The sequence below is a fragment of the Notothenia rossii genome, assembly GCF_949606895.1.
Source record: "Notothenia rossii genome assembly, chromosome: 12".
Classification (NCBI taxonomy): Eukaryota; Metazoa; Chordata; class Actinopteri; order Perciformes; family Nototheniidae; genus Notothenia; species Notothenia rossii.
The window spans coordinates 5836685-5854659 of record NC_136911.1 but is presented as its reverse complement, the minus strand read 5'-3'; the positions used below and the strand labels follow the sequence as shown (position 1 = coordinate 5854659).

General features: G+C 40.9%; 1 protein-coding gene across 1 annotated transcript; it reads right to left on the bottom strand.

Annotated features, from left to right (window-relative positions):
• Nucleotides 1–12232, bottom strand: LOC307026709 (sialoadhesin-like). Its single transcript, XM_079662307.1, has 5 exons — nt 12214–12232; nt 1840–1889; nt 1304–1693; nt 637–942; nt 1–565 (listed from the first exon to the last, which is right to left on the bottom strand). The coding sequence occupies exons 2-5, from the start codon at nt 1877–1879 to the stop codon at nt 267–269; spliced, it is 1035 nt and encodes a 344-aa protein (XP_079518433.1). The 5' UTR covers nt 1880–1889; nt 12214–12232; the 3' UTR covers nt 1–266.
• Nucleotides 12233–17975: the final 5743 nt, after the last annotated feature.

Below are 17975 nucleotides of genomic sequence, written 5' to 3'. Positions count from 1 at the left end.
ATCATTTATAGACCACATTTTTCGATTTAAATGTGTTTTTTAACTTCCCATCAAACTCATTATTCCCGTTTTTGCATATATTTACATTGATGCATTAACTGCTTTATCCAAAAATACCTGCTCCTATTTCACAAATGTATGCATGTGTTTACCTCCATTAACCAGATGGATATTTTTTTTCACTTTTAGATGAGCCATTTCTGAGTTTCCTGTAAAACGGTTTAGTAATATAAAATAAAAATATTTTGTTGATGTAGTGTTTTCCTTTAAAGGTCTGAGTTTGTGGGTCCAGTCCTGTTACCTTTGAGTTTAATATGGATCATTGTTGACTTTCCATTACCAAGCTCATTTGTGGCCACACAGTAATAACGTCCTCCCTCTGTGGCATTAAAGCTGTAAATCTCTCCCTGTGAGACCTTCATGTCTCCATCTTGGCTCTCCTTGAACCAGGTGAAGCTGCTGACGGGAGGCTGGGCTCTGCTGGAGCAGCTCAGCTCCACCCAGCTGCCCGCTGACACCGAACCTGAAGGTGGACTGACGGAGGCGGAGGTGTCCTTAGGAGCATCTGAGGAAAATGTGAGATTAACTTCATTCAAATCATACCATCATGTGCTGACAATCACAGGTTGTTCTTACATGAAACATGGAGAGTCTTTGTCTCCTCTGCTGTCTTCACAGCTTTCCCTTCATTCACAGGATAGCTGGCAGAGCAGGTGATGTTGAATCCATCATGTTGGTCTGTCAGAGTGAGGGTCTTCTGGATCTTAGTCGTGAAGGTCCGATCTGGGTTTTCCCCCATTGTGTTGGGAGGGTCTTGTTGGAGAGTCCAGGTGAGTTTAGGAGGGGAGTGTGGACAGGGAGCTGGAGCTGAGCAGGTTACAGTGACAGACTCTGCCTCCTTCAAATCTCCTGAGATCTCAATGGTGGGGCTCGGAGGAGAATCTGTGGTTTAACACATTTTAAATGTGAGGATACAGGCCAATACAGTTTTCAACAGAAATAAAAAAGTGTACATTTTATTGTAAAACGGGAAAAGAAAGGTCAGTCAGCTGCATCCTTTATGTAGATGATGTTGTCATCCACTTGTCACCACATGAGACTCATATCTGTGCATGTAGACGTGCATTATTTGTAATAGTAATGCATACAATATTATATACTGTAATATATTTGGATTTAGCAGGTTTCAGATATTATGACTTTTTGATTGTCTGAATAATTTCTGTAATAACTGATACATTGATTATCCTAGATGTATAGTTGAACAATAAAGGTAAGACTACTCCAACAAAAAGTCTCTTACCGTTCACTGTTATTTGAAGAGGAGCACATGCAGCTGTTGCCAGAAATGGGCTGTTCACAATCCTGAAGAAGTATTTGTCTGTGTGACTTTTATTCAAACTAGAAAACAGAGTGGTGCAGTTTCTCTGTCTCAGGTTTCCTGTAAGACTCATTGGATATGTGTTGATTGACCCATCACTGTGGAAAATCGCGTTTTCTGTTTTTTGGATAAATGAGGGCTCTTCTTTACTCCACACTCCAAAGACTTCTCGTGAGCTGTTGAAGCTCTCAGCTGGGACAGCGCTGAAGTTACACGGGATCAGCAAACAGGATTCACTCAGTGCTTCCATCTGCTTCGGGGTGGTGATGTGAAGGGCCTGAGAACAAGCACCTTCAACAAGATGTGGGAGATCTGCAGGAAGAAAAAAGAGCATATTAACAAACTGTGTCTTGTAAGTAAATTGTATTCAAACTCAGGATGTGAACAAAGGAGTCATTCTGATATTTCTGCTTTTTATAAGTAAAGATTGTAAACTATTAAAGTAACAAACATCTCACCTGAAACAAAGAGGACTAGCAGCAACATGTTGGTCACCATATTCAGGATTCTGGATTTGCAAAAACAAGAACACTGTTACTTTTCATTTGTAGTAATCATACATATAACGTATTCAGTTTTTACAAAGTGCTTTTAAAGCAGCTTCCCTACTTCAAAGACACCACAGAAACTTACCCTGTACAACCAGTTAGTTTTGACACTTTCAATTTAAATGCTTCTGCAGTATTATGCTTTGAAATAATTAACAAAATATAAAAAAAACAATAAAAGACAGAGTTCAGTCAAATGTTTCCTTACCACATGAGCCCACAGCTAGAACATACTACATTTACTGCATTTCTTATCAACGCTGCACTTTCCCTGTGATAAAAGATGAACACACCACCCCTAACCGAGGTAGAACAACGCACAATCATGGTTTTTTAAAGAGGATGGTTGTGTAAGAAATATTACATTTTGCAATTTTGGTCCATAGCCACAAATAGTGAAAATGTAGTCTTCTTTTGTATCTCTGTAAGTAATGATTAGAATGAAAAATACATTTGGACTGGATGTTAAGAGACAATAAAGTAAAGATTACATCAATACCTTTTACTATCTTTGTTATACTCTGTATATAAACACACATGAATAATAGGTGGAAAATAAATTGGCAATTAAAAATCCAATTTACTTTTCTGTTATTCTGTTATTATGAAAGTAAGGATCCAAATCACCAACTTAATAATTATTATTAAGCAGAGACTGTTCTCTTTTCTTAAAAGTAGGAAGGAAGTCAGATGTTAAGGTTTCAAAGGACATGAGTCATGTCGTGAACAAAAATAATGACATATTTCAAGAACAGGAAATATTAACTTTATTTAATTCTCAATGTTGGTGCTTACCATTTAAATATTACATGTTATCATCATCAAAACAGTAACTTAGATATCTGAATGTATTTGTATAACATTCAAAGCCTCTGCACAGAATTATTTTTAACCCCTGATTTGTTTTGTATTTAACACAGTTCACATGCATCCAACAGAAATACAAGTTAAGCAATTACAGAGTAAAAGAACAAAATAAAAATCATGTTCCATGATTACGTTTAACGTGAGACAAATTAATGAAGAACTTTTTACTTGTGCGTACAGTACAAACAGTACAAACACTTCAACATGTTATTCACTAAGGTTTAGGGTCATATTCAAAGAACATGGTACAATTTATTATTTACAGAAATCTGAATTGTAAGTGGCACACTAAGGCAAATAATTACGAAATAATTTTTTATCCTAAACCAAAAATACCTGCAAAATGTTGTAGAAAGCATTGAAATTATTGTCTTACCAAAATGTGAAATTCAGGAAGTAATGTAAGGTGTCCAACAAATGTTTAATAGTATTTAGTCTTGTTATACAAAAGGAAGTGTGGGCACACACACCAGGCTTTTGTATCTGCTGGATCCCACATCATGACCCATATTTGGTCTCTCTGCTAATATCCTCTTTTTATTTTCATCACACCACTCACTGCATCCTCTAAGCCACTCCTTCTTAATGTGGAACATATAAGACAAAATAGTTGCAACATTTAATTTGTGTAGCCACAGAATAACAGTTATGTCTCAGGACCTCAAAACACCATACACTGTACAGCAGAAGGAGCAATCAACCAAATAACTAAAAAGACCCTTTAAAGCAGTGATTCTTAACCATAGGGCCGCGGCCCACACTTGGGCCACCAGTGCCCCCCAGAGGGCCACAAAAAACTTTCAGTTTTGCACCTGTGGGCCGCAAGGGCCGCGAGACTGCGTGCAGCTTTCGACCACGTGGTGGCGTTTTTTTTTTTGTCAATGTATCTTTATTACCACTCAGTTGTTAACAAGCGCCAATACACATAGATGATGCGGCAAAAATGGAGAAGTTTTTAAAAAGAAAAAATGAAGACGAATGTCCTGCCAACCCCCCCACCCAAAAGACAAAGTTTTTACGGAAATACAATCTCGACTTCATTAAATACGGTTTCGTAAATGGAGGAACAGAGGCAGTGCCAAAAGCCCAGTGTGTGGAGTGTGGGCTAATGCTGTCCAACGAAGCCCTCAAGCCCTCAAAACTACAGCGGCATCTAGAGACCAAGCACCCGAATCTCGTGGGAAAGCCGGTGGAATATTTTAAGAGGAAGGAAAGTGGGCTGCAGATGCAGAAAAGGTCTGTCGTGTCACTGACAAGCAACTCTAAATGTGCATTGAAAGCGAGCTACCTCGTAGCCAGACGTGTGGCACAGAGTAAGAAAGCATTCACCATAGCGGAGGAGTTGGTTCTGCCTGCCGCTGTTGATATGTGCCGTGAGATGGTCGGAGAGGCCGCTGCAAAAAAGCTGCTGACCATCCCACTCTCAAACGACACTGTGAGTCACCGTATCGCGGACATGGCATCAGACATACAGCATCAACTTATAGAAAGAATAAAAAGCAGCCCTTTTTTTTCTTTGCAATTAGACGAGTCCACGGATGTCACGAATGCTGCACTGCTGCTTGTTTTTGTTCGCTATCGCTGGGACAGTAGTTTGCACGAAGACATACTGTTTTGTGGAGAGCTACCAACACGAACTACGGCTCAGGAATGTTTCCGCTGCATGGATAACTACTTCACTGAGAACGGCCTGGACTGGCAGAACTGTGTCGGGGTGTGCAGTGACGGTGCAGCATCAATGACTGGCAGGCATCATGGTGTCATTAGACAGATCCTTGATCGTGCACCAGAAGCTAAATGGACACACTGTTTTCTCCACCGTGAAAGCCTTGCAGCAAAAAAGATGTCACCAGACCTCCACCAGGTGATGGATGTAAGTGTGAAAACCATAAACTTTATTAAAAACAATGCTGTGAACTCCAGATGTTTTGCTAAGCTTTGTGAGGACATAGAAGCAGATCATGTCCAACTGCTATATCACAGTGAAGTGAGATGGCTTTCCAGAGGACTGGTCCTCAATCGTTTGTTTGAACTGAGGAATGAGGTCTTCTCTTTTCTCAGTGAGAAAAAATCTAATCTTGTAGATTACTATGCTGACACAATGTTCACAGCAAAACTTGCCTACCTCTGTGACATTTTTTCACTACTGAACCAACTGAACACCTCACTTCAAGGAAGAAACAGCAACATATTTTGTGTTGCAGACAAAGTTGAAGCTTTCAAGAGGAAACTTGCTTTGTGGACCAAGAGGGCCCAGGAAAATAGGATGGACATGTTTCCACTTTTGTCTGACATTTTGGAAAACTCCCCTCAGGTGAAGATCAGCGACTCAGTCTCCCAGCACCTCTCACAACTGGCAGAGAAATTTGGTGACTACTTTCCTGAGGATCCCAGAGAGGGAAACATGTGGATTTTGGACCCATTTTCAGTGGATCCCACTGCAAATGATGTTGCTTTGCCCTCACACCTGGAATCCCAGCTTCTGGACGTTTCCACTGACAGCACTTTAAAGCTGCAGTGGGGCAAACTGGACCTGGGCTCATTCTGGGTTGCTGTCTCAAAGGAGTACCCATGTCTTGCACTGAGGGCTGTGAAACTCCTTCTCCCATTCACAACTACGTACCTGTGTGAATCAGGATTCTCCATTGTGGCCACAACTAAGACCAAAGCCCGAAACAGACTCAGAGCAACACTGGAGTCTACTCTGAGAGTGAGCCTTTCTCCCATTCCACCCAGACTGGATCTGATTATGTCTCAGAAGCAGGCCCAAGTGTCTCATTAAGAGGTCAAGATAAAAAGGGAGTTGTATTATTGTTGTTATTGTTGTTCATTGTTGTTATTATTTGTGTCATTGTTCATTTGTCACAGATATAAAGATTATTCTGGTTCTGCCATGCAAAAATGGAGACTGCTGAAGCAATTTTCAAATAGCTTTGCAGATTATAAGGCTATAGTTTCATTTGCACTTTATTTCAATTTCATTTAGTTTATTTATTTAATTTAAAAATAGATTTATATTATTTGAATGCATTTATTTTATCACCCCCTTTTATTGATTGATTGATTATTTATATATATATATATATATATATTTTTAATTAATTTAAAGTAAAATCCTAATATTGGTCTTTTTTATTATTATTTAAAAGCCTGACTTGATCCTTGAAATTTTTTCTTGTCACAGCTTGATTTGGTCCAGGAATTATCAGCCTGTTCGGTGTCTTGATACAGTATGTGTAGGTTTACATACACATGTTTAATAAAAGTATTTGTGATGATCCCATTTTATCATGTCATTTTATTTGATAAGGTTTTTGCTTGTTAAACAGTTAGTGGATTTGGTTTATTATTGAATACAAATCAAACCGAGAATGAGGTCAATTAAACCTATACAGTGTTAATATTTAATGGGCCCCGGGCCACTTTGTACTATAAAAATTGGGCCTCAAGGTCAAAAAGGTTAAGAACCCCTGCTTTAAAGGTCACCTTTTATGCAAAATCCACTTTTTCCTGTCTTTTATACATAAACATGTGTCCCCTCTGTGTTAAGAGATTCTGAAAGTTTCATGAAAATAGATTCCCTCTCTTTTTGTCCTGATCCATTTATATAAAAACCTGTCTGAAAATGAGCTGATCAGATTTTGGCCACTTTGTGATGTCAATGTTTTTGCGTTGTACAACCACGAGCCAATAACCAACCAAGGTAACCAAGTAAAAAACATAACTTAACCTAACATAACTGCCGAGCCACAACATTAACCCCCCCCCCCCCCCTCTAGGGACGTCTCCTGATGGCCCAGGCAGATTAGGATGTTGCCTGTAGAAGTCCCTGATCAACTCCTGGTCCACAATGTAGCGAGAAGGGATCCACATCCTATCCTCTGCACCATAGCCTTTCCAGTCAACGAGAAACTGCCTGCCACGCCCCCTTCTCCGGACTGCCAGCAGTTTCTTGACCGTATAAACAAGGCCACCATCAACAACTCTGGGGGGTGGCGGAGGTTTAGCTGCGGGCACCAAACTGCTTTCCTTGACAGGCTTGATCTTCCCAATGTGGAATGTAGGGTGGACCCGCAGGGACCTGTGGTGTCGCAGGCGCACAGACACAGGGTTCACAATCTTTGTTATTGGAAAGGGACCAACAAACCTGGGGGCTAATTTCCTTGAAGCGACATGGAGGGATAGATCTTTTGTAGACAACCAAACCTTCTGCCCTGGCTGGTACACTGGAGCCGGACGGCGGTGTCGGTCAGCCACCCTTTTCATTGAAGAAGAGCTCCTTAGAAGGGTTCGACGGGCAGCTGCCCAGATACGGTGGCAGCGTCTGACCAGGGCATGTGCAGAGGGGACCAAGACCTCCTTTTCAGTCTCAGCAAACATGGGTGGTTGGTAGCCAAAGACGCACTGAAAAGGAGTCAGACCTGTGCCAGAGGTAGGAAGAGAATTGTGGACATATTCCACCCAGGTTAAATGCTTGCTCCACGATGAGGGATTCTGAGCCACCAAGCACCTCAAACATGTCTCCAACACCTGATTTAATCTCTCCGTTTGTCCGTTGGACTGTGGGTACCCAGAGGGGAGGCTCTTTCCAGAACTTGGAAACAACCTGTGGGCCCCGGTCTGACACAATATCCCTAGGAAATCCATTTATGCAGAACACATTGATCATCATAATTTCTGCCGCTTACTTGGCCGAGTGTAGCTTGGTCAATGGAATAAAATGAGTCATTTTAGAAAAACGATCTACCATTGTTAGCACAGTAGTATTACCTTGAGACACCAGGAGTCCAGTAACAAAGTCCATGGATATGTCAGACCAGGGCCGTTGAGGAAGGGGCAGCGGCTGCAGCAACCCAGCATGAGACCTGGAAGAAGTTTTGCTGCGAGCACAAACAGGACAGGCATTCACATATTCAACAACATCTTTAGCCATGGACGGCCACCAGAAACGCTGCTTAAGTGCGAACATGGTTCCTCTAACCCCAGGATGACAAGTGAGCAAGGACGTGTGAGCTCAGTGAATGATCTTGGAGCGCAAGGGCACTGTAACAAACAGCCTATTAGGCGGACAATCACTAGGTGCTGGGCTCTCAACATTTGCTTGCTGCACCTCTTTTTCTATCTGCCAAGTTACCGCTCCTACCACACGGTTCAGTGGTAGGATGGGTCCTGGTTCCTTGGCAGCAGGCTCAGGGTCAAACAGACGGGACAAGGCATCTGGCTTGGTGTTCTGGGAGCCAGGTCTATAGGACAAGGTAAAATCAAAACGACTGAAAAAGAGTGTCCATCTAGCCTGGCGTGAATTCAGTCTCTTAGCCTTTTTGATGTATTCGAGGTTTTTATGGTCTGTCCATACCAGGAACGGCAGAGCGGCCCCCTCTAGCCAATGTCTCCATTCCTCTAAGGCTAGTTTCACTGCCAGTAGTTCACGATTGCCTACGTCATAGTTCCTTTCAGCTGAGGACAACTTATTGGAGAGATAAGTGCAGGGATGGAGCTTATTATCCTTCGCAGCCTGCTGAGAGAGAACTGCCCCCACACCGAGGTTAGAGGCATCCACCTCTACCACGAACTGTCGAAGTGGATCTGGGATGGTGAGGATGGGAGCACTCTTCTTTCAGGAGGAGCATCAGCAGGAGGTCTCCGGGCGGGACGATGGCTTGGTGTGCCTCTTTGGTGTCGAGGCACTCGTGCCACATTCTTAACCCTTCCTTTTTGTCTTTCGGCCAGTCTATTGTCTATTCGAACTGCCAGTGCAATGACAGAATCCAAATCTTCTGGGAGGTCCAAAGGTATTAACTGGTCTTTAAGGGAATCCGAAAGACCAGACAAAAAGGCTTCGAGCAGTGCCGGAGAATTCCAGCCACTATCTGCTGCAAGGGTCCTGAACTGAATGACATAGTCCGATACTCTGCGCTGGCTCTGCTTGATCTGCATCAGTGCTCTGGCTGCCTCTCTTCCAGGAGCCGTGCGATTAAAAACCTTGGTGAGAGTGTCTGTAAATAAATCCAGAGAATTACAGGCAGGTGAATCTCTCGCCCATTCGGACGTAGCCCAGGCCGCTGCTCAACCCGTTAAGTGGCTCACCATGAAGGCTACTTTAGAGTGTTCAGTGGGGAATGCAGCAAGGTTATATTTATAATGGAGGTCGCAATGAACAATGAAAGGGCGACAGTCACCGGAATCTCCGGAGAATCGCTCTGGAGATGCCAGACGAGGCGGTGGAGCATGGTGTTGCACATGGTAAGCTGGAGCAGTTGGTGTGTAAGCAGCAGCAGGAGACTGAGGGGATGAACCAGCTTCCAGGTGAGTGAGGACACGGTGCAGCTGTTCGGCAAGGTGATTCACCTGAGTATTGACGGAGGCTTGAACATTTTCCTGACGGCCGGTCAGGTCCCTCACCCCCAGGTTGATGGCGCCCAGCTGCAGGGCCGTGGGAAGTAGGGGTGCTGAGGGTGCTGCAGCACCCCCTGGTGGAGGACAGGGGATCTGCACTTCAAAAAGATATAATAAAAAAAAAAGAAGAATTTTCAGCCTTGATGTAACAACATTCATAATTAAGTAAATGTAACATCCTTTTTTCAACCCGGTTACATTTTCCATTTGCCCTGTATGCTGGGCGCTGTAGTGATGAAAGTGGGGGATGTTGGCTTAGCAGGCGCCCGCAGCTCACAGCCAAAGTGAGAGAGATAGTGAGAGGGGATACCGCGGGAATACCGCGGGCATACCGCGGGGATACCGTGGTACCGGCGGGGATTGTTGTTAGCTTCTGCTGCGCAAACGGATATAAGAAGCTGTTTCTACAATAATGTGGAGGGAGAGTTCTGTCCTGTCAGACTGAGAGGCTCAGTGAGGTAAAGGACTCTGAGTGTTTAGTTCACTTTAGTCTAAGTTATCTCAGTGAGTCTCAAACGTTTTGATCACAATTTATGTAAACAAATATTTCCAAGGCACACCTTTTATAATTATTAGGATAAATAAAAACAGGTTTGAAATCATTCCAATGTATAGTATAGGACAGTAAACCAAAAATATAGTTTAAAACTGGAGAGATTAAAAAATATAAAAAAATATAAACACAAATAAAATAAGTTACATTTATTTGTTATTGGCTATGGTAGGTTATTGGAAATGTTCACATACTTATTTGATTAATAAAATGCAAACCGATCTGTTGTACCCTCTAGATCAGCCTAGTAATTGGGCGCTCAAAGTGCACCAGATTGAAGCATTTGACTTTAAACCCGGACCCCCCTAGAGGATGTGAAGTCAACCCCTCCAATTAAAACATGTTATAATACTAAATACATTTGAAGCCTTGTTATATAAGCTGTCCACCATGTCAATATGTTTCTCTTTTTGTAGTGTATTTGTCTTTTGCGGAGGTTTTTCATTGCCAGCTAAAATCTTGCCTATAGGGCAGCACATTGGTCAGAACCAGTCCTGGTGTCATCCCCACAGCACCCCCCATTTGAAAAATGTTCCCACGGCTATGCCCAGCTGCTCCTCATGCTGGTGTAGTCTCGTTCCTTGAGCTCGCAGAGCTATCTTCACTGTCTCCGAATCCGCTGAGTTCATATTTTGGTCAGTTCATACTGTTATGAACTGAGACACAGGACACAGGACCCAAAAGCAGGACTCGAAGACAGTTGTCCAAAAATAGAATGTTGTTTAATAACAAAAACTAAATCGTACTTTCAAAAAATAGAAAGTAGTTAAAGGTGACCTATCATGCAAAATGCACTTTTGTACCTCTTTTATACATGTGTCCCCGGTGTTCCAGGGAACTCACCAAGTGTCATAAAACACAACCCTCTCTATTTTCCTCCATACCCAAATCTCTTAAAAAGGGGCTGCAACGGATCTGATACAAACTGATCCAGATTTGAACACTTCTATGACGTCACAGAAGTGGCGCCACGGCTATTGGGCCAACTACACCAATCAGGAGGAGACAGCCACGGACATTGCCATTGGAAAGCGCTGGAGACGCTGTAGTACATATGCCAGGCCTGTAGATGGTGCTGTTCTCACAGAATCAGCCCATGAAAAGACAGTGTTAAATTGGGCGAAATGAGGAATGGCTAAAATGCATGATCTGTTTGGTATTTTGAAAAATAAAAAGTATAAATATGCCATATATAGGTATGGTACTACACTATATTATTCAAATATAGCTTGATAGGTCCACTTTAAATAACACGAAACTAAGTCGTACATCAAAACAAAAATCACTTGGCAAAAGGTCTAAATCTCAAAGTAAAGTGTCAGGAGTCAAAAGACCCAGGTTCTCAAGACATGAAACATAACGAACTGACAAGGGAACAAAGAAACACAAGGGCTATTTATAGGTGAGGAGGATGGGCACAAGTGAAAACTATCAGGGCAGGGCCAAGCAATCTCAAGGGCGGGAAACACACAAAGGCAGGAAATGTGGGATCTGGAATGAGAGGGAAGGATTACTTTCAAAATAAAAACAGGAAGTGACAAGATCAAAACACAAGACTAGAGTAAAAAACATAACTTAACGTAACATAAATGCCGAGGGCTGAAACAGAGGGGATTATGGGATGCTGCAATGATCTGTTTGGTATTTCAACCAAACACTTCAGAGACATGTTTTGTGTATATCTGAGACCTATAATATATTGTTGAAAAAGAGCGTGATCTTTAAAGAATAAGTGAAACTCGCACACTAAAACGCACACATATACACAATTATGTTTGCTGTATCATCTTTACAAGGTGATACTACGTTAATGTTGTGTTAGAGCTTGTTGGACGGCACTCAAAATAAATGAATGCAGGTTTAAAGTATGACTTGATTTTTATTGGGGAATACTTGTATTTGTCTATGATTATGTTTTCTTGGTATTTATGTCTGAAGTTCTGTTATCAGCAATCTGTGTTTTAATGGACCAATTCATATAATTGCAAACATGTTACGTTTTTACACCTTCATCAGACATGGAGCAACATCAGCCTTCATTTGGAGTCATACGTCTGATAACTGGAGAATATTCATCTAATATTTGTTGCTCCTAAGCTGCTAAACACTCCATTTGTCACCAGCTAACTTTTTACATTACAAGTCTGCAATATAAGGTTACATAACCAGATGTTTTAGCTATTTTCATTGCTTTAACCTGCTTCAAAATCAATAGTGAACATTCATAAATGCCTGCACCCAGCTCTGATGTCTCAGTAGTGAGATGTGCTGCTTTGCATGTGATGTCACTACTGTTAAAAAGTATAATCATCGGAGGATAATTCCTTCTTAATTATGCACATCCTAACACAAGACAAACTACAAATAAACCCTAAATTATTGAGGCCTAAAAACTAAATTAGGAACTATTTTCAGTTGGAATTTGTTGGTTGTAATGCAGGCAGTTAAATGTGTCCAATATGAAATACCTCTCCTCGTCTGGTGGATACCTCCTCTGGCTCATTTCATTTCATTTAGAAACATACAATTTCATGTTTACCTTTAATAATCAGCTGGATCGTTTTTGACTTTCCATGATTACCAAGCTCATTTGATGCCACACAGTAATAAACTCCTCTCTTTTGCCCCTTTCACACCAACGCGTTTTCAGCGCCGGCTCGGAGCTAGAACCTGAAAAGTACAGTTTTTTCCTGTTCACACCGCTGCGGCGCCGCCTCTTATGCGACTTTCACACCCGCGCTTTTCCCTTTCTAGTTCCGTGCTAGAGCTTTTCTGGTTCAGCTCCGGTTTCCCTTTTCTGCTCCCGCTTTGTTCACACCACTCAGAGCCGGGATGGTGCTGCCGCTGCTGCGTCATGACGTCACCGTTTACATCGCTGATTTGCTCCCCAACGGCGCTCACAACAACATCAACGGGGGACTGCGTCGGGTCGATGATCGTGTTGCTTTTAAAGCAAAGCCACATTAAATTAAATGACGACTACAAGGTGAGCTGGTTCACTTCCAGCTCCAAAACATTGTCTGTCTAGAAGCAAGAGCTTCGGAGCTAAGTGGCGGAGTCGCTTACGTCTCTCTTACGTCGAGGCGTGCAGGAAACTAAACCCACCTCCCCTGAACATGGGTCGACTGAAGAGTCTCGTCATGCCTGCCTACAAGCAGTCGCGCTGAGCAAAGTGACTAGAAGGCAACCACACATTTATAAAAAAAAACACACTTTATAAAGTCAGGCAACACTAACCAGGCTTCGTGTGATTCTGTTTATTTGTAGCTTACTTTGACCATCCGTTCGCTGTTATTGATCATTGTGGAGAGCAGGCAGACGTTTTGTTTTTTATTATATCAGCTATCGGATGGAATCCATACATGGGCTGCACAGGTTGAAAAGTATAAGGTTGGAGAAGTCGTTATTTAATTTAATCTGGCTTTGCTTTAAAAGCAACACGATCATCGACCCGACGCAGTCCCCCGTTGTTGTTGTTGTTGTTGTTGTTGTTGTTGTTGATGTGAGGGCCGTTGGGGAGCAAATCAGCGATGTAAACGGTGACGTCATGACGCAGCAGCGGCAGCACCATCCCGGCTCTGCGTGGTGTGAACAAAGCGGGAGCAGAAAAGGGAAACCGGAGCTGAACCAGAAAAGCTCTAGTTCGGAGCTAGAAAGGGAAAAGCGCTGGTGTGAAAGCCGCATCTGTGGCATTAAAGCTGTAAATCTCTCCCTGTGGGACGTTCATGTCTCCATGTTGGCTCTCCTTGAACCAGGTGAAGCTGCTGAAGGGAGGCTGGGCTCTGCTGGAGCAGCTCAGCTCCACCCAGCTGCTCGCTGACACCGAACCTGAGGATGGACTGACGGAGGCGAAGGTGTCCTAAGGAGCATCTGAGGAAAATGTGAGATTAACTTATTTCAAATCATACCATCATGTTCTGACAATCACAGGTTGTTCTTACATGAAACATGGAGAGTCTTTGTCTCCTCTGCTGCCTTCACATCTTTCCATTCATTCACAGGATAGCTGGCAGAGCAGGTGATGTTGAATCCATCATGTTGGTCTGTCGGAGTGAGGGTCTTCTGGATCTTAGTCGTGAAGGTCCGATCTGGGTTTTCCTCCATTGTGTTGGGAGGGTCTTGTTGGAGAGTTCAGGTGAGGTTAGGAGGGGAGTTTGGACAGGGAGCTGGAGCAGAGCAGGTTACAGTGACAGACTCCGCCTCCTCCAGATCACCTGGGATCTGAATCTGTGCAGGTTTAAAACAGAATTAGTATTTCATCGTTCTGTTTTCGCTATAACATTATGATAAAAAACCTTACCTCTAACTGTTATTTTAATAGGATCGTCAGAAGCAGTTCCTTTAAATGACTCCGTCTCAAATCTGAAGAAGTATTTGTTTGTGTAACTTTTGTTTAAACTGGAAAACTGAGTGCCGCAGTTGTTCTCACTCAGGTTTCCAGTGATATTCATTGGATAGGTGTTCTTTGCCTTATTACTGCTAAAAATCACATTTTCTGGATGTTCTCCAAGGTCCTCTTGGGTGTTTTTAATCCACATTCCAATTCTGTTGTCAATCTCTGTATCTTTTATAGTACTAAATGTACACAGATGTGTAAACAGGATCCACTCAGTGCCTCCATCTCCTTCGGTGCAGTAATGGAAAGGTCTGCGCAATCCATAGAACCTGTCAAACCAGACTCATGATGAATATGAGGTTAGAAAAATCAGCATGAATAGACAAACTAAATATACCTCAGCAGCGGGATGTTGCATGCTGTTTTTCCGGAGCAATGTTGGTAGACAAGCTCACCTGAAATAAAGAGGATGTGGAGTATCACGATTTCTGTTGCACACATGGCTCACAGCTCCTAAGTCGGAAAGAACAACAATAACGCTGACACTGTTTAAACATGTTTTAGAGCTATACAAACCGGAGTCATCGTGTTGAACAGAGAAACCGATGCTAAACATCTAAACGCTGATGATGCAAATGATTCCTTCTCAGTCTTAATTCTGACAAACAAAAGAATCAAATTAAATATTAGATAATTTAATGTTTGTTTTTTTTGTTCATGAAGAGTAATTTTTAACATAATATAATAAAATCTGGAAATGTTCTTACCAAAAAATCCTATATCAAAAAGAAAGATGCGATGAAACTCTTCTGTGGGAAATGAATATCAGAGTGTGAATTTGAGTTTAGATGAAAATAACCAACTTCCTTGTTTACGGTGTAATTTTATCCCGGGGATACTTCCTGTATTTCAGCTCCACACAGAAAGTCCTGCTGGTTTAGTGGTACACCGGAGTGACCTACATTACACAAACAGGAAGTACATGTGAAACCAGAAAATCAGAAATCCTTTCTTCTTCCCGCAGTGGGAACATTTACAGGAATGTAGAAGAGTTACATATTATATAAAAAGGCAAGTTAAAAATAAAAATGTAATAATAAATAAATAGACTATGGTAAAACAAATGTGCAGCAGTGTCTAAAAATAATATATCACATTAAAAAACAGAATACTACAAAAAAAACATTCTAGCTCTTTATGCAGGATACAACATATATTATTCTAATAATTTTAATTTAAATATTATTAATTTGTGGCATTATATATTTTTAAATATAATATTCTTCTGTTTTTATCACTAATTCATGACATATTTTAATGTAGTATTGTGTTATTGTGGAGCAAATGTAAGATACTTTCTTTGCAACTGGGTAGATGAGTTGAATATTACAAATTCATATCACATCCTTTAAATAAAAGTAACTATATGACATTATGAAGGGGACAGTACCCTACAATACACCACTGCATTAGGACCACCGTGTGAGCAACAGTGACACCCAGTGGACGCACACTGTATTACATGATCTGTAATGAAACATAAAACACTGCAACAGAACTCATGCCATGTCCTACATCGAGTGGTGTAAAGTAACTAAGTACATTTACTCAAGTACTTCACTTAAGGACAATTTTGAAGTACTTGTATTTTGAGTATTTCAATTTTCTGCTACTTTATACTTCTACTCCACAACGATTCAGAGGTCAATTGTGTACTTTTGCTCCACTACATGTATTTAATACCTTTAGTTACCATGCAGATTTGGATTAATGATGTGAAATATATTTACACATTTAGTCTTGTTTTTGTAAATTGTGTTTATTTGATGGATTCATTTGTATTAAGTAACATACTGTACATTTGCACCTCTTTAATTTGGAAGCTCCTGATAGCTTTGCATCATCCTCTGTATCATTATAAAATAGGCAACAATACACATATTTAGCTATAATTAATGAATATTTGAACACTTAAAAGCTTCAACACCCCCCGAGCTGTCATCAGATTGTGATTCATAGGATGCTAAATCTTGATTGGTGCACAGAAACAGGTGACATCATCTTTTCAAACTAAGCCACACCCACATTCAAACTAGTGAGAGGCTCCATGGAAAAAAGACTCATGTGAATTTCAAAACTGTTGAAAGTTATGTAAGAAAAATATAATATAAATACATACATAGAATACGACACCCAGGCCTACCATTTAATAATAATACTTTATATATTTTTCAAGTTAGGAAGTGTTTTAAGCATTACTTAAAAATTAAATACCTGTTGGTTTATTTTGCGAGATGACCTTTACACAAAAATACACATCATTTCTCAGATCATATCTCGAGTGAAAATAACAGATGGTTGACTAAACCAGATAATTAAGATATTTTAAAATGTATACTTCCTATTTTATTCGTCATTGTCTAGCTTTACTTCTGACAAGGCCTAACAACTCCTCTTTCTTTGTTTATTTCTATGAATAAATGGAACTCTTTTCGTAATACTTGCAACTAATTGTAAAATGTTGGGTTAAAAAAAATGCAGTTTGTTGCATAGCAGGGCCTTTTATTAAAGCGCCAAAATAGATTTTTAAGAACAACAAATACCATAAATATGACACTTTAAATATATGGAAAAGAATTTCAATTTTGGAAGCAAAACGGTTCTTGTGGCAATAAAAAAACCTGAAAATGTGTCTAAAAAAATACATGTCTATACATTCATTTCCTTTTCACTTGAGCGTAGAGGTCCTCTGGTCTGTTTGCTGTCTCTGACACTTTGACCTCAGCGTACAGCGTGTCCTCCGTCTGACCACCGTGCTGTTCTGAGACAGGGGGACTTTGATTCCTCTGCTTGGAGAAGTCGATCTCTCCGTAGTGGATTTCTTCTCCTGTTTCTGTTGCTGCGGCTGATTCTTGGACAGCTGTTAGCCTCTGTGTATCATTGATTTGTGTCTCATGTTCTCTACTGATCTGCTCCCCCTGCTGAGAGTTGATACATAGAAATAGGAACTCTTATGAAACACCATGACAGTGGTTCATTGTGCCACATTTACTCACAGATAAGGAACTTAGTCAGTGCAGTCTCCAGTCTATTTAAGAAAGTATTCACAACACATATATGTACTGCACATTTGAGTATTTCCCACCTGTGACTGTTCTTGAGTTGTATGTTTGGACTTCAACTACCTGGAACAGACAAAGAGCGGTCAGCTTCATATAATAGATGTCTATATTACATTGATTTGAGTTACTTACCAAACAGCAACAGCAAAACAGATGAGTATCATGATCCCAATGACCCCCCCAACAACTCCCCCCCATGGTGAAGAGCCATGAAGCTGTTCCGCTCCTACAGCAAAAAACCTTCGTGGCTATAATCCAGATTTCATGTAGAGCTTGACTTCATACAGTATTTAGGAAACACAGACAATGATGAGGCTGAAACTCAAAATGTCTTCTCAGTTTATGAAATTCTGTTTTTTATTTTCTCTCTTCCTCTTTTCACTTTCCTTTCAAATTACAAATCTCTTTTCGTCCTATTTTATGTGGCCTAATTTTATGAAATCCTAACTTATAATTTATAGACCACATTTTTCACTTCCCATCAAACTCATTATTCCCATTTTTGCATATATTTACATTGATGCATTAACTGCTTTACCCAAAAATACCTGCTCCTATTTGACAAATGTATGCATGTGTTTACCTCCATTAGCCAGATGGATATTTTTTTCACTTTAAGATGAGCCATTTCTCAAGAGTTCAAAAATAATGACATATTTAAAGAGCAGGAAATATTAACTTTATTTAATTCACAATGTTGGTGCTTACCATTTCAAATATTACATTTTATCATCATCAAAACAGTAACTTAGATATCTGAATGTATTTGTAT

Coding starts and splice junctions, on each gene's coding strand:
- LOC307026709 (XM_079662307.1), bottom strand. CDS start 1,879: ATGGTGACCAACATGTTGCTGCTAGTCCTCTTTGTTTCAG. Junction 1,694..1,839: donor GCTAGTCCTCTTTGTTTCAG/GTGAGATGTTTG, acceptor TTCTTCCTGCAG/ATCTCCCACATCTTGTTGAA. Junction 943..1,303: donor TCTTCAAATAACAGTGAACG/GTAAGAGACTTT, acceptor GTTAAACCACAG/ATTCTCCTCCGAGCCCCACC.